Source organism: Accipiter gentilis, chromosome 1 (genome assembly GCF_929443795.1).
Source record: "Accipiter gentilis chromosome 1, bAccGen1.1, whole genome shotgun sequence".
NCBI classification, from domain to species: Eukaryota; Metazoa; Chordata; class Aves; order Accipitriformes; family Accipitridae; genus Astur; species Astur gentilis.
Window position 1 is genome coordinate 42829818 of NC_064880.1, and position 13903 is coordinate 42843720.

The window sequence follows — 13903 nt, forward strand, 5'->3', positions numbered from 1 at the left end:
TATTAGAACTTGCTGAAATTTTATGTGAGATGAGAAACAAGATACACCAGGCCAAGTTGGAGGTGAAAATTTACTGTAAATTCCCAGGATTTCCCATTTGCTTATACAAACTCAGCATTCAGAGAAATAGTAGGTGCTTCCCTGGTGATTTACCAGATACTTGAGTCATTAGACTTCTGAACTTAAAAAAGATGACTACTCTTTTGAACAACATGCATTATTTTAGTTTGAATTGCACAAAGCCATTTGTAGTTGCTTGATTTTTTTCTGTGGGTTTTAGTAGAAGCAGAGCCCACTTCATGCTGTATTTATAAAGTAAGTCCTCTTTAAGGTCGGAATAAGGTGTCACTATTTACATTCACTTTCAGGAAGGGATGGCCAAAAGTTTGACTGACTTCATTAGGTATATATAATGCTGTTTGAAGTTTGTTTACTTCAGAGTCCCCTATTTGAGCTTCTAGAGATTTGATCACATTCTTCCTTGTGTGTGTTTCTTTAGTATCTGAGGTTTTTCATAGTGGTCTGCTCTCTTGTATTCAGTGTCTGGGCCAATAGCTGGGGGTAAGAACTTGTTTCATTTGTGAATTGGCAGATTTTGCTAGGAAGTAACTTTTCAGATCCTGGAAAATGTGTAGACCCCTTCTCCCTTTCTCAGTGCTTCATGGAAGACTGACACACACACATATAAGATGCGTATCTAGAGAAAGAGAAGGGGAGAGAGGTGTAGAAAAGAATGCAGCCTTCTACGAGGGCATCTATGTGTGTGTTACTTGGATTGATGTTTAGCTATATCAAAGCTAGCAGAGAACTTGATGATGATGGAAACTGGTTTCCTTTGCAGACATCGTGCTTACTTAACATTCACTGTGGATTCTTTAATATGTTGATAGTTTGTTTATCAAAGGACTAAGGAACATCTGTTTAGGGATATTACCTTTCAGCCTCCTGCCTTTCATTCCCCATTTCCACTGCAAGTACTATGGTATGATTCTTTTTTGCTTTCATGGTTTGTATTGAAGAAAGAAGCCCATTAACATTTGCAAACACTAAACGTGGTGTTTTGAAACAGCTTTTTGTCAGAATAAATAGCATTCTAGATAGGTGCTATGGCTTGCAAAAATCCATGCTTTCTGAATGGTGTTACTATAAAGGGATGTATTACAAGAGGGGTTTTTCCCTGATCGGAGGTAATTGAGGAGCAGGGTAGCAGTAGGGGGTCTGCTTCAATGGCAGTTGCAGCCCTGTGTTGCCAAGAGTCTAGGTGGTCAAAGAGTCTGAGGAACCCTGGAGCATCGAGCTTGCTTGTGCCGTTCCAGTCATAGCTGGTCAGATATTCCAGGTACCGTTTATTTTGGTGAGGCCAGATGGTCTCACAGCATCTGTACCGGCTTCTTTTACTTAACAAAATTGTGGTTCATCGGTTTTATTGATCAAATCGTTTGCTAATGAACTTTATGGAGCACTTTTGTCAATTGGTTCAACCCCATTTGCTATCCTGACTTTATAGAGCTATCCAAAGTTGTTCAGACCTCTTGGAGTTTTGTTTTCCTCGATAACATTTCTTTTTTCCTCAGAGGCAAAGCCTCCTGAGACAGGTAGATGACAAGTACACGTTCAGAAGGTTTAAGGTACGATTAGTAGGGGCCGTATAGGCACTACATGGGTACCTGGCTCTGGTATGGTATGCAAAGCTCTGGCCTGGGCATCCAGCTCAGCTTGCACTAGGAACATACGAGTGACACTGTAGGATCAGCCCACTAACCTGTGTACTGTGCAGAGCTTAAGGACACTCTCTAGTTGTCAAGCACTATGCAAAGCTTAAAGCAAATGAGAACGCGCTCCATCTCTTGTACTGAAGCTGCTGTGGAAATGCCATGAGAAGAGAGGGCGAGAGAGAAGGACTTTGTTGGCTGGGTGTTCCTGGGCTCACCCAGTCAGGAGTCGTGGTGCCTGCTTTCAACATGAAATGTGACATTAAATAATTCCAGAGCAGGCTCTTAATCTCTCTTTGTCCTGCCCTTGCCGGGACACAAACTGCATCTCTCAACTTCAGGTGAGCCCTAGCAGGAGGGGTGTAGCATCAAGATGGCACTCTGGGGCTCTCTTTCTTCAGTGTTCTCTCCCTGTCCCCTGGACATGGCTGTGCTGGGGTGCTCTGCTGTGCTCCTTGCTGAGCAGGTGAAAGGGAGAGGTAGGATGTCCATTAACCTGTATTTCATTTCAGACTGAATGGCAACAGTCACCTGAAGGATAGGAGAGCACCAAGCATACCTGAGTGGTGAGAGCAGCAGATTCTTGGCTCTTATCCCCTCAGTAAAGGAAGGAATTGAAGCCATTGTCCCGGTGGTACGGCAGGGTTGCTGGTAACGGCTTCATCCTGGCTTTGGTGGGACTCAAGGTTCACAGTGCCAGGTTTGGCTGCCACAGACAGGCGTTTTATGGCTCGTGTTGGGACTTGGGCTGCACCACGCAAGAAGTTTGCCATTAGGTGGGGTGGCCTCCGCTGGAGCCTTTCAAGGGCACCCTCGTAGCAAGGAGGCATGTACGGTAGGGTCTGGTCTTGTTGCACCACTGACTGCTGTGCTGGCAGGGTGGTGGTGGAGGGGGGTTGAATGATGACACAGAGCCTGGGATGCTTATTTTTTGCTTATCTATACGTCGCAGTCGAGAGTTCGTGTACAATTGGTTAATTGGGAAGGAGTGGCTGCCTTTAGGTTGTGATGATGGAAGGGGGTTTTGTGTCTCTCTCAGCCTGATCGCGTGGGACTGCTCAGCAGCAGTGGCTACACAAGTCTGTTTCCAGTAGATGGCAATAGTTATCTGAAATTCTGTGTTTAAAGACAAGATCTCTGGGCCCAGCTGCTTACAACGGGAAGCTCGCTCTCTCTAGCTGTTCTCCTGTGAAGCTTCTTATTGAAATGGCACAAGCGTTGTGCTGCACCAGCCTTTCCTCTGAGCTTGTCAACGCTGGGCTCTCGCCATGCCGCATCACTGCTGTAATTCCCGCCCAGGGCCCACCGCCGGCTTACCCGCTGTTCTCTGCACCGGCTTTCAGCGGGAGCCACGGGGCACAGGGCTGGCACCACCAGTGCAGCCTCGTCGCCAGCACTGCAAGCAAAGTGCCAGGGCAGAGGTGGGCACTGTGAGGTGCTCAGGGACAGGAATTAAAAAATACAACTCTGCTTTTTACAGTAAGCTACCTGGCTGCCAGATGGCAGGAAAATGTTGCTGCTGCTGTCCCCCATTCTGCCTGAACTTCAATGTTCTCAGTCCTGCCCACCCCCCCACCAGGTGCTTCTGGCTCTTTCAGTTGAAATGGCTGTGACACAGAGGGTCAAGAGAATGGAAATGGAATTTTTCAGCTTAAAACAGCTGAACTGCCCTTTTTCAGGCCACATCCCAAGCTCGCTCTCTCCACCAGCCCCCAAACCTCAAACTAGAAGTGATGGTGCGCTGAGGAGCAGTTGGGAAGGTTAACAGAATGAAAAGATTTGCTTCTGGGCATAGTTTTTGGCCAGATGTTTGTCCATGTATGTTGTGTAACATGCAGACAGCAAGGCCAGGGATACTGGCAGTGCAGAACACACATGCAAGAAATGTGGTGCATCCCAAATATATCATTTTATTATCTGCAGGCAGATGTTTGATGTAGCCAGCTTTGTACTGGGGAGAAGTGGCTAAACACCTTAAAATTAATCAAAATGCTTTCTACATGGGAAAAAGATGCATTTAGGGAAAACAGTTCAGCCAGTCAGTGTGTACAGCAATTTAAATGAGAGGGCAGAGCACTGGAGGCTACTGGTTTTCCTCCCCTTGGGAATACCCATCTCCAGATAGTTTTAAAAACTGCCTACATCAGATAATGGACTGAACTGCTGTTTGTACGATTATGTAGGAGAACATTTAACGTATTAAATCACCATCTCTCTTAAAGACTGATATTTTAAGTACTTTGTGTTTTTTTTCTTAATGCAGCTATGTTTTCAGTACACTTACTTAAAAAATCCCTCCTAACAAATAACAGATTGTAAGTCATTCAGTTTTTTGTTGCCATGTAATGTCTCCTGAACTAAAAAAAGTCAGTTTAAAGCTGGAGCTTTTCGTTTCTCAGTTATACTCAGGCTTCTGTTAATTGGTGTAGTTAGGTGTAGCATTTACATTTACCTATGAAGACTGAAAATGTTGCACTGGCCAGCCCTGCTGCCTCCTTCCAGGTGTCCTTTAGAGGACAAGTACCGAGGTACCTGGGGAATTCTTTGGCAAAGGTGATGTACTTTTTAAAGTACGCAGATTTATTTTTAAAGAGGACAGAAAAATAAATTATTTTTTAAGCTATTCAGTTATACCAATGTATTTAACCATAGTGCCACAATGAGACTTTGTCAGCTATCCTGAGACCAACGTTCCAAGGCAAGTGGGTGCACAGGAGGGACCCAGGGGATGTTCGTTGTGCAAGCAAGGCCCTGAGGCTCTGTAGCTGGGTACTGCGTAGCGCCAGGGTGGTCCAAATGGCTGTGCATCTATCACTGGTCAAGAATGGGATGTTTCTGTGTGCAAAATCAGTTTCTCCTACACAACTTATGCCTGATCTCTTCACTAGCCAGATGCAGCCAAAATAAAACAGAGACACTTTACCAGTGAAACAGTGTTTAATATAGTTAAATTACTTAAATAGATTTCAATTTCCATGGGAAATCATAACTGTATCCATTGTTGCAAGATCCAGAGTAAAGAGTGTGTGAATACCCCTTGAAATGATCATGACACACTGTCAACAATCACAGCTAGAGATACTGGGGACTTGAAATTTCATTGACAACACAACTTCATAAGATGAATCAAAAGTTAAGAAGACTGCAGACTTTCGTAAAGCAGAAAGCAAACCTAAAACCGAGTGTATGGCATGAAGGTAATGAAACTCAGTGAGGGAGTAAAAGGGATGGAAGGTGGAGGTGGGGGAGAAAGGCGTAACAGCGTGATGCAACTGAAGTATTTTGCAAACCTGAAAAGATGTAAAGGAGCAAAAGTATAGTACAAGGGCAGACTTGGCAGTTTTACAGAAGTCAATATACTATACTTTTCAGAGATGTTTCCTAGTGGAAGGGAGAAGGAAAAGAGGCAATGCCATTTAAGCTCACATTTAAATGGCTTAATGCTCAGGTTATGCTTAGCAATACAGCAAAGTAATTAAGACAGGCCCATGGATTTTCACTTATTCTTGTAGAGTAGGAAAAAAATAAATCACCACCACCATAGTGCAATCATTAAGCTGTTAGTACTACAATAATTCTGCCCTGAGAAGAGTGGAAAAGAACTTTATTAAATGTCAAAAGATTGGAGTCATTTTTAGTGCTAGCCAAATTCAATATCAAAACTCTCCCCTCATAGAATATAAAAAATATAGCTTTTTTTTTTTAAAACTCTTTTTTTTTTAATAAAATATCAAGGGATTTTTCTTTAATAGTTAAAAAAGGTACATAAATGAGAACAGTGAACTATTCATAAAACCCCCACTAGTGATAAAGATGTCCAACACAATATAAATGGCACTGTATTTTAAGGTCAACCACCTCATATACTCACTTGCCATCATAACTTTTTTGAAGATCACCTAATTCCTGAAAATTGAAAATCTGTGACTCAGTTTAAATAAGTGCCTACTACAGGAAAGTCAACTTGATGCTGCAGTACGTAGTTCCTTGTAACGTCAAATGGCAGTTACAATATCAGACAATTCTCATATCAGCAGGATTCTATTAAGACCATCTATGAAAAATGACTTTGAAACAAAAAGTTCAAATGAGCTTTTTTTTTTCCCTCATAAGAGCTCCTGTTACAGTAAGTTAGAAGATTTGCTCAGGGCTCTTTTTGACATGTTCGACTGATACCGTCTCGGTAGCTAAAACTCAAAGGTCCTGTTTCCATTTGTTAAGATGCCACCCTCCGCTTGAATGCTGCATGGAACAACTGTGTGAATACCACGGTTTGTTTTTTCCTCTTCTTTGGGGTTGTAGATTTTTCTGGATTTTCATTTTAAAATGCATCTGATTCAGCCTGGAAACTCACCTGTTTGTTGTTGGTTGATTGTATAGTGATAATCTGAAAACTGCCAAGTCTGTGTTGAGAGTATTATGCAGAAAAAAATTACACAAAAGTCTACAGGTTATATACACCTCCCACCACACCTCGGTGTGGACAGCCTGCCTTCTAATTTATATATAATTTACAAAATATAGAATTTGGTATATCTGTTAGATCTCCATGTTTTCAATATTACAAAATAAAAAATACAAAAGAACCCACAACAAATTTCAGGGGAGTTCCCCCCCACAAAGTGTCTCTTGTTTACATCTAGTCTTAACCATGTAAACTGATATATACCAAAGAAGAGCACAGAAGACTTTTTAATAAATATGGTTGTAGAGCCTTCTTCCTTTATCTTGATCTTCCCCTTCATCAGATGTGCCAGCCCCACTCAGAAGAGCAGTCATTTAGCCATGTAGAAGAAGGGAAAAGAGGGGGCCAGGGCTATAATGTCCTTTCACACGAAAACATTACCGATGCCCTTCTAAAACGCCTTTTTGTGTGCTGCAACAGTGGGTGTCAATTTTGAAAGCCCATTCAAAACAGCTAATAAAAGCACAGTGGTACACTTCAAATAGCTGGCAGTATGGGATGGAAACGTTATGGGAGTGCAAATCCATTCCAAAATAATGCTTTGTAGTGAATCATACATTCCTTCAACCAAGTAAATGTTGTGTTGCGTCAATAAATACTTAAATAGCTTCTTACATCATCCTGTGGTAGCAGCCTTTTAAAAAAATTTCAAATTCATGTCTTATCTGTGAACTCTGTAGTACACATCTTTGGTCGACTTAGCCAGGAACAACTCCAAGGTGGTTTCTTTTGATTGCCTTTCATGATGGGTGGCCAAAGAGTTTGCTGACACCAGCTCTAGAGTCTCGGTGTGAAATTTCAACTGCGCTGCGTTTTCAGCTTCGCTACCAAAAAGCGATCCTTCTCCAATTCACAATCTTGTGGAATGCAAATTCCATCTTTGAGTGACGCTGTAATCGGTGCTAACTAATTGGAGGCCCTTCATTTAGAAAGTAGGTGGTCATTTCTCCTTTGCCTTTGACCTTAATGACCCCTCGATATTCCAGCTGATAGTTGTTAGCTGCTAAAACCTGGTACATGTCTGTGGTTACCTGCAGAATAAATAAAAGTTAGCAGCTGCTTGTCATGCCTTCCGCACAGTCTCTTCATTTGCTTTTGGCATCATCCATGGACAAAATTGAAGTAGGAGCAACAATTTTGTTTCTAAGTAAGTCAGTTGACTTTTGCATATCGATCACTAACTAAAAGGTTGGCACAAGTTACAGAACAAGCACAACCTTTAGAACTGAGAAACTACAGAAGTCACACACGGTACACAAGTGGGGGAAGACCACATTTTTCAAGGCAGTTACAGGATAAAAAGAAACAAATGAGTCACATTTTTAAAAACACACCTGGCAGTTCAGTCTACTCAGATGCATTCATTATATCACTGGAGTGGTAGTAGGAAAACATGTTAAGCATGTTTAAAAAGTCCTCAAAAATGACTTTCGAAATTACATAGTGGATGTACAACTTACGAGTCATTCAGGGGTTTGTTTTTATGAAGGAGAAGGTAGTGGGCAATGAGAAAGACTGAATAAATGGAGTAATCTAGCCAGCATCCAAATTCTCTCTGCAGATGCCATTCAAAAATAATCACTTGTGCTGTATAAGTTTAAAGACCAGATTTCCTGAGATATTTATTTATTACAATGTATTTTCTCACCCTTCCTCAGGTGGCTTTGAATATTTGCATTTCTGGCTTCCTATTGCTATAGCATTGCTGTGCTGATTTGCTTAACTAGGATGAAGATTGCACGGGCCATCTCATAGGAAAGTTTAAAGGGTGTTGGGTAAATATTGATCCAGCTAACTGACAGCTTAATTGGAAAGAAACAGCATGGCTTCCCCTCTTGGGTTTTACATCAGTTACTCTTAACTATTTTTATACCCCTTCAGTACTTTCCCAAGGAATGTTAATCTGTTACTGTGGACATTGGCTCAGCGAAAGCAGGACAGTGGAATTGAATTACTGGAAAGGTCACTGTCTGAAGGCCAAGGAGATGTTTGATTACAAGACAGTTTCCATTAACCCCTTACACTGTCCTCTTTCTCTAGTCCCCATCCCGCTGATGCCTGGATCCATGCTAGCCTCACAACACATACAGCATCGTGAACGGAGAATTGATTTAGTTACAGAAATACGTATCTGAATCAAGTCCTTGGAAAATAAAACAACCTACAGTTGCACATAGCCGAACAGCAAAGCTGGCAGCACGAGTGAGTAAGCATCACAGCAGGACTGTGCTCACAGTGCCAGTGAGGCACTCGGGGAACTCAGCTCAACACTTCCACCCAGAACTAAACTGCAAGTTTTTGACCAAAGTTTGCAAAGTTGGTCAAGATTAAAAGGCAAAGCTTGATGGTACCACTAGCATTCCCCAGCTGGCTTTTCTTTCAGTACTGTGTAAGTAAATGTATGGCATAAAGGAATAACATGAAACCAAAATTCCAATTCTAATTCTGTTTGAAAACCCGTATGTGACACAGTGGCAATGTAAGTTTTCCAGTGAATTCCTTACCTGAATCCTGTCAGGCACACCTGTACTGTCCATTCGGCTGGCTACATTCACCGTGTTGCCCCATATGTCATACTGGGGTTTGCGTGCTCCTATCACCCCAGCTACAACCGGACCAATATTGAGGCCTGGAAGGAGAGGAGAAGTCCCACAATGCTCAGATCCATCACGTGTGAACCACATGAAGCCTGAGGCGAGTTATTTTCCAGCCAATAAAAAACATTCTGAGGTTCATCGGTTCTAGCTGTGCTTTACCCTGACAGGTAAAGCTGTGGCCAAACTCTGGGGAAAGAACCTTTTAAAGGAAAGTTGGCTCCTTTGATCCATTTTGGCTGTCAGACTGGCAGCATGGGCTGGATCTGCTCAATCCAGAGCTACCTTCCAGTACCACATAACAGGATAAGGTTTATTTGCCATCCGGCTGCCAAGCAGACAGCTCACTTTTAGTTACTTACTTACTTGGAAGTCAGCACACAGCTGCTGCGATGCTGAGCGCCTGCGAGGCAGCAGCCCAGCAGCCTTCCGGAACAAATATCACACTTCATCTTCACATTTCTTCTCCATCTCCTTTTTTGTCTCTTTTTACTCCCTGACTTTAAAGACCATTTAATGTCCAAGAATGGCAGAGCCGGGGACCACAGGGGGTGTGGGCAGAGAGCACATCACAGGCAAAATGAGCTCAAGCTCAACCACCATGTGAGACCATGCTGTGGTAAGAGCTTCTCTGTGCCAAGGTCAGTTGCCCAACTACTCCTAATTCTCCAGGGAGCTTCAGTAATAATGCTGCTACCCTAACAAAATTGCTCCAGTGTTTCAGAGAGGCCAAAGTGGTCACCAGGCACAAGACAATTAACATCACTGTGCAGCTAAGGTAACATCTATGGTTTTTACTCCATGAAATCCCCAGCTCAGAATGACCACTACCTACACTTAGTCCTGTAAACACAGTGACATTACCTATTTTCATCTGGAAGTTGTTGAATGAATGTTCATTAATGTATTTCATTTGGTCCATTAACCTCATGGCAAAATCAGCCAGAGCTTTGATATGTGTCTTCCCTTCCTTGTCGTAAGTGGAATCGTTGAGGCCTGATGCAGCCATGTATGTACTGCCGATGGTCTTGATCTTCTCCAGCTGCCGAAACTGGTCTTCACTTATTATCTGTTTCACAAGAGCAAAAGAAACGAATAAACCTTGACAAACACAGACGTGCTGGTAATATCCTTGCCACATGTCCTCCCTTGGTACAAGCACTACAAAGTAGCGGACAGAGCCTCCGTGACTCAAAGTATAGGAAGAAAGGGGATTAGATATTTGGAGGAGCAACAAGGCAATAGAAGGGATTTTAACGTGAAGGAAAAAAAAGAATGAAAAAGACTTCTATGGCACAAGGATTCAATAAGCCACCTTCCTTCAGGAGCTGAACAAAGCCTAACTAAACTTACTGATTTGGTTCATTCTGTCTACCCAGATTTTCCGCGACTTACTTCATCAAAATCGGCAATGATCTCGTTGAGCAGTCTCAGACACTCCACCCCTTCATTGTTGGCCTCCAGCTCCACGTAAAACTCTGAGAAGTTGCTTATGGAGGCGAACATGACAGCCACACACTCACAGGACTGGTAGTACAGTTCATCATTTCGCCGCTCCTGAGCCAAGAAATGGGCTGCCACGTCCTTTGGTAAAATGTTGTGGAGGAGGCGTCTGTTATAGGCCTGCAGCTCCTCCATTTCTTCTTTCTCTTCAGTGGCCTAGTTTAGGAGGGAGAGACAGTGATGTGCTTAGTGTTTTGGTAACTGCTCTGAGGAGGGGAAAAAAAGCTGAAAATGAACTTGCAGGGAGGACAGAAACAGAAGAAAGGGGGAAACTGCAAAGGAGGGCAGAACCAGAGAGATGCAGAAACTTGTGGTGTACGGTGGAAGATGGTCTATCTCTTTGTGTGCACATGTGTATGTAAAAGCAGGCACAGAATAACACCAAAAGCCAATGTCGTTATATTTCTGGGCCCTGAATTGGGTAACCTGTACAACGTCTGTTCCTTTTGGGGAACTCCACTGCCATCCTACCATCCACAAAAACACACATCTGGCTTTCCCAGTCAAGCACAGCAGGTTTCAGGAGGACAAAGCCAGCTCATCATTGCTAAAGTCTGACTGCAGGAGTGGCATTGAATTATAATCCTCTCCCTGCACCCCTCAAATGCTCACATAGCTAAATAAAAGGACTCTCCTTTTCCACAAGGTTTGCTGAGGTGCGATGATAGTTGTGAAGTAGTTACCATGGAGTTTATGAAACAGGCCAGTCTGACACTCAGAAAAGAGGACTTTTCACCAGTCTGTAAAGCCCATGTCTCCTATGGTAGTGGGGGAATGTCTGGGCAAAGGGAAACATGAGGAGAATGGGTTGTCTTGTCTCTGCGCTAATGGGTGTGGATTTGGCTTTAATGTTCAGATGGAACCAGACCTTCAGCAAGGACATACCTAGCATGTACCTAGGCCACCTAGGATGTACCTAGGCCTAGGTGACTAAAATAAGCATTTAGAGTTCACTAGATTAATCAGACTTCAGAAACAGATTTGATTTCTCTTTGCAGACTTGCACAGTACCAGCATTACCTCAATTCATTGCTTCTGGTTTGTAGGTAAAGGTACAGAGGTCTGTGTACTGACCACCTCTCTCTCCCCCATTACCTGATTGATGGTGGCAGTATTTTCTCCCCTTGTTTTACTTTTTGCCATTTTGAGTGTTTCTGAGCAAAGGAAAAAACAGGGTCAGGCAAGCACTGGGGAAGGCACAGCTGAGACAGGGGTCGCACAGAGCGTTTCGGCTCACGGGAGCCCCGAAGAGCTGTCCTGTGTACAGCACCCTCCGCTTCAGCAGAGGCACCGGGCAAAATGTACAGCCTTTTGAAATGGGTCTTCTTCAAATCTTTTTTTCCAATGACTTTTGTCATCGCTGGAGCGCTGGAGCTAAAAAAAGGAAAGACTTTCCTGGCACACTTGGGCCTTAGCGTGGATGAACACAGCTCTGCCATTCTCTCTCTCCAGCCTTCACTTTGTGAGGGGAGAATGGATAACCTCCCCATGTCCCTTAAGTACGTGCTGGTAAAGGCACAAGCAATACTTGCGAAGTATTTATAACTTTGCTCATGGATGCTGGTTTCTGAAACAGGACATTTGAAACTGGAAATGAAGTTAAACAAGGAAGGACCCTTTAGAAGGTGGTATGTCTGGATAGAACAAGGAAAACACTTGGCTCTGCCTGGGGAAGCAAATGCTTTGGCCAGTTGAGCCCAGACCTGGAACAGGCAAGTTGGCTCATCCCTTCCTTTGTTTTCCCACTTATAAATGAGGATAACAATGTTTATCTGCTTTCCAAGGAGCTTTAATTAATTGGTGCTTCTTCAGTGCCTCCTACTCAAACCACTAAGACGACCTATTATTAGAATGATGTCTTGCCATCCAGAAGGTAAAAAAATCTATACAGAATCTGCAGTACTGCTGTCCCCCAGCTGTGTCCTGGGCAGAGCTGAGACCTGTCCTGCTTGCTTGAGAATCACATACGGTACCCCGACATCACTCGTGGGCACAAGTAGTGAAAATATTAACACTGAACCCAGGGACAGGAGCACAGTGTGGCATTATCTGTAGTGTGTTGGTTATCCAGTACTGCTGCCTAGGGGCTAATGAAGGCTGGATATCAAGCCAGTTCCCACTGCTTAGCAAGAAAGTGAATGAAAATGCAAATGTGAATCTTTCACACCCCTGAACACAGCAAACTAAAGCTCACTGAACTCTGGGAAACAATCCAGCAGTGAATATGAGCTTATTGTATTTACAAATCGTGTTATATTACAGGTTCCTGCAACAGTGACAGGCTCAGTTGCCCAAATTCATTAACCTCAGTTCTATAACCCTTTACTGCAGGAACCATCCAAATTGCATTTACAAGGAAACAAGGGGTTCAAGTAAATAACCAGGATGAGAATCACTGAATATGCAAAGTACCAAAGAAGAGCCAAGCATTACTAGTATGCCCAGTTATGTGCCAGATCCAGATTAAATGCAAAGGCACTTTATAACACTCCTTGATAGTGAATAGCTCAGTAGTTTGATATTAATGCCAATGACTATGTGTATCCCTCCAACACAGCAAACACCCGCTAACCTGGAGTTTCCAGAGGAAATCAAGCCTTGCAGTGGATTCCACTTGCTGGGCATGCAAGTACAGCGCCAGGACAAAGACGGTAATGATGACAGGCGTCACAATCTTCAGTGCGACTCGTGTCATTGCTGGAGAGCTACAGCCAACGAAAGAGCAGAATTTCCCAGTTAGTCTCAGCATGGAGGAACACAGCTTAGCCACGCTCTGCAGTTCCCCCTTTAAGGCTAATCAATCTCTGAAGAAAAGGCTTTTTTTCTTTCCCCTCAAAGCACGTGTTGCTAAAGGGACAAACAATATCTGCAAAAAAGCTGAGGACTCTGGCTCATAGGTGCTGGTTTCTAAAGCAGGACTTCTTTGAAATTGGAAATTTAAGCCAACTTCCTGAAAGGGGTTAACATCAATATAAAAGCCATTTTTTACAGAATGGCCATACATGCTCAGCCACTATTATGCTTGGCAAAACTGAAAAGCTGACAGCTCTTCAGACTGTATTCATTCTGTCTCCTGCACTGCCTTCCCCAGCCTCTTAAGTATGGAACTGTTCTGCACTTACTGCTTCTCTAATTAGTCACTTCTTAATGACCTTTGTTTTGCAAGTATTCTATAAGCTGAAAAGAGCACTAAGACACCTTCCCATCCCTTCTGACAAGCAAGCAAATAAAAACTGTTAAATCTGAATTCCAGAGTTGTACAGTATGAAACTATTATTTTGATAAAATCTTTGACTTGTAATTACAAGTAAGCTCTATGAGATGCTCTATAAAGCAAGTTGACATGAGTCCCACAGGAAAGAGGATGCTCTGAGTAGCTATACAAACAAAAGGGCAATGCCCAGTCCACTTAGGGCATTTGCACTCTGTTGCACCAGCTCACAGCAATGCATAGTCAAATACCAGACACTGCTGGTGAGTCAACGTGCTGATAATTTGCACTTTTTGAACAGAAAATGCCTACCAACAAAACCCCATAAAAATATTTCATGCCAAAGTGACTCACCACGGTGACGTTGCATTTGCAGACATGCTGAAAAAAACCCACAAACACAAGGTTAGTAGAGTGT

The 13903-nt window shown here is 43.1% G+C and overlaps 1 protein-coding gene across 1 annotated transcript in view; it reads right to left on the minus strand.

Moving 5' to 3' along the window:
* Positions 1-4643: 4643 nt before the first annotated feature.
* ADCY5 (adenylate cyclase 5) overlaps positions 4644-13903 on the minus strand; it is a 221185-nt gene continuing 211925 nt past the window's right edge. Inside the window, exons 16-21 of the mRNA XM_049804028.1 lie at positions 13840-13866; positions 12847-12979; positions 10167-10430; positions 9636-9840; positions 8682-8806; positions 4644-7208 (exon numbers count right to left, since the gene is read on the minus strand). Coding sequence (XP_049659985.1) covers positions 7080-7208; positions 8682-8806; positions 9636-9840; positions 10167-10430; positions 12847-12979; positions 13840-13866 — 883 coding nt within the window. The 3' untranslated portion in view covers positions 4644-7079. The remainder of the gene's footprint in view (positions 7209-8681; positions 8807-9635; positions 9841-10166; positions 10431-12846; positions 12980-13839; positions 13867-13903) is intronic.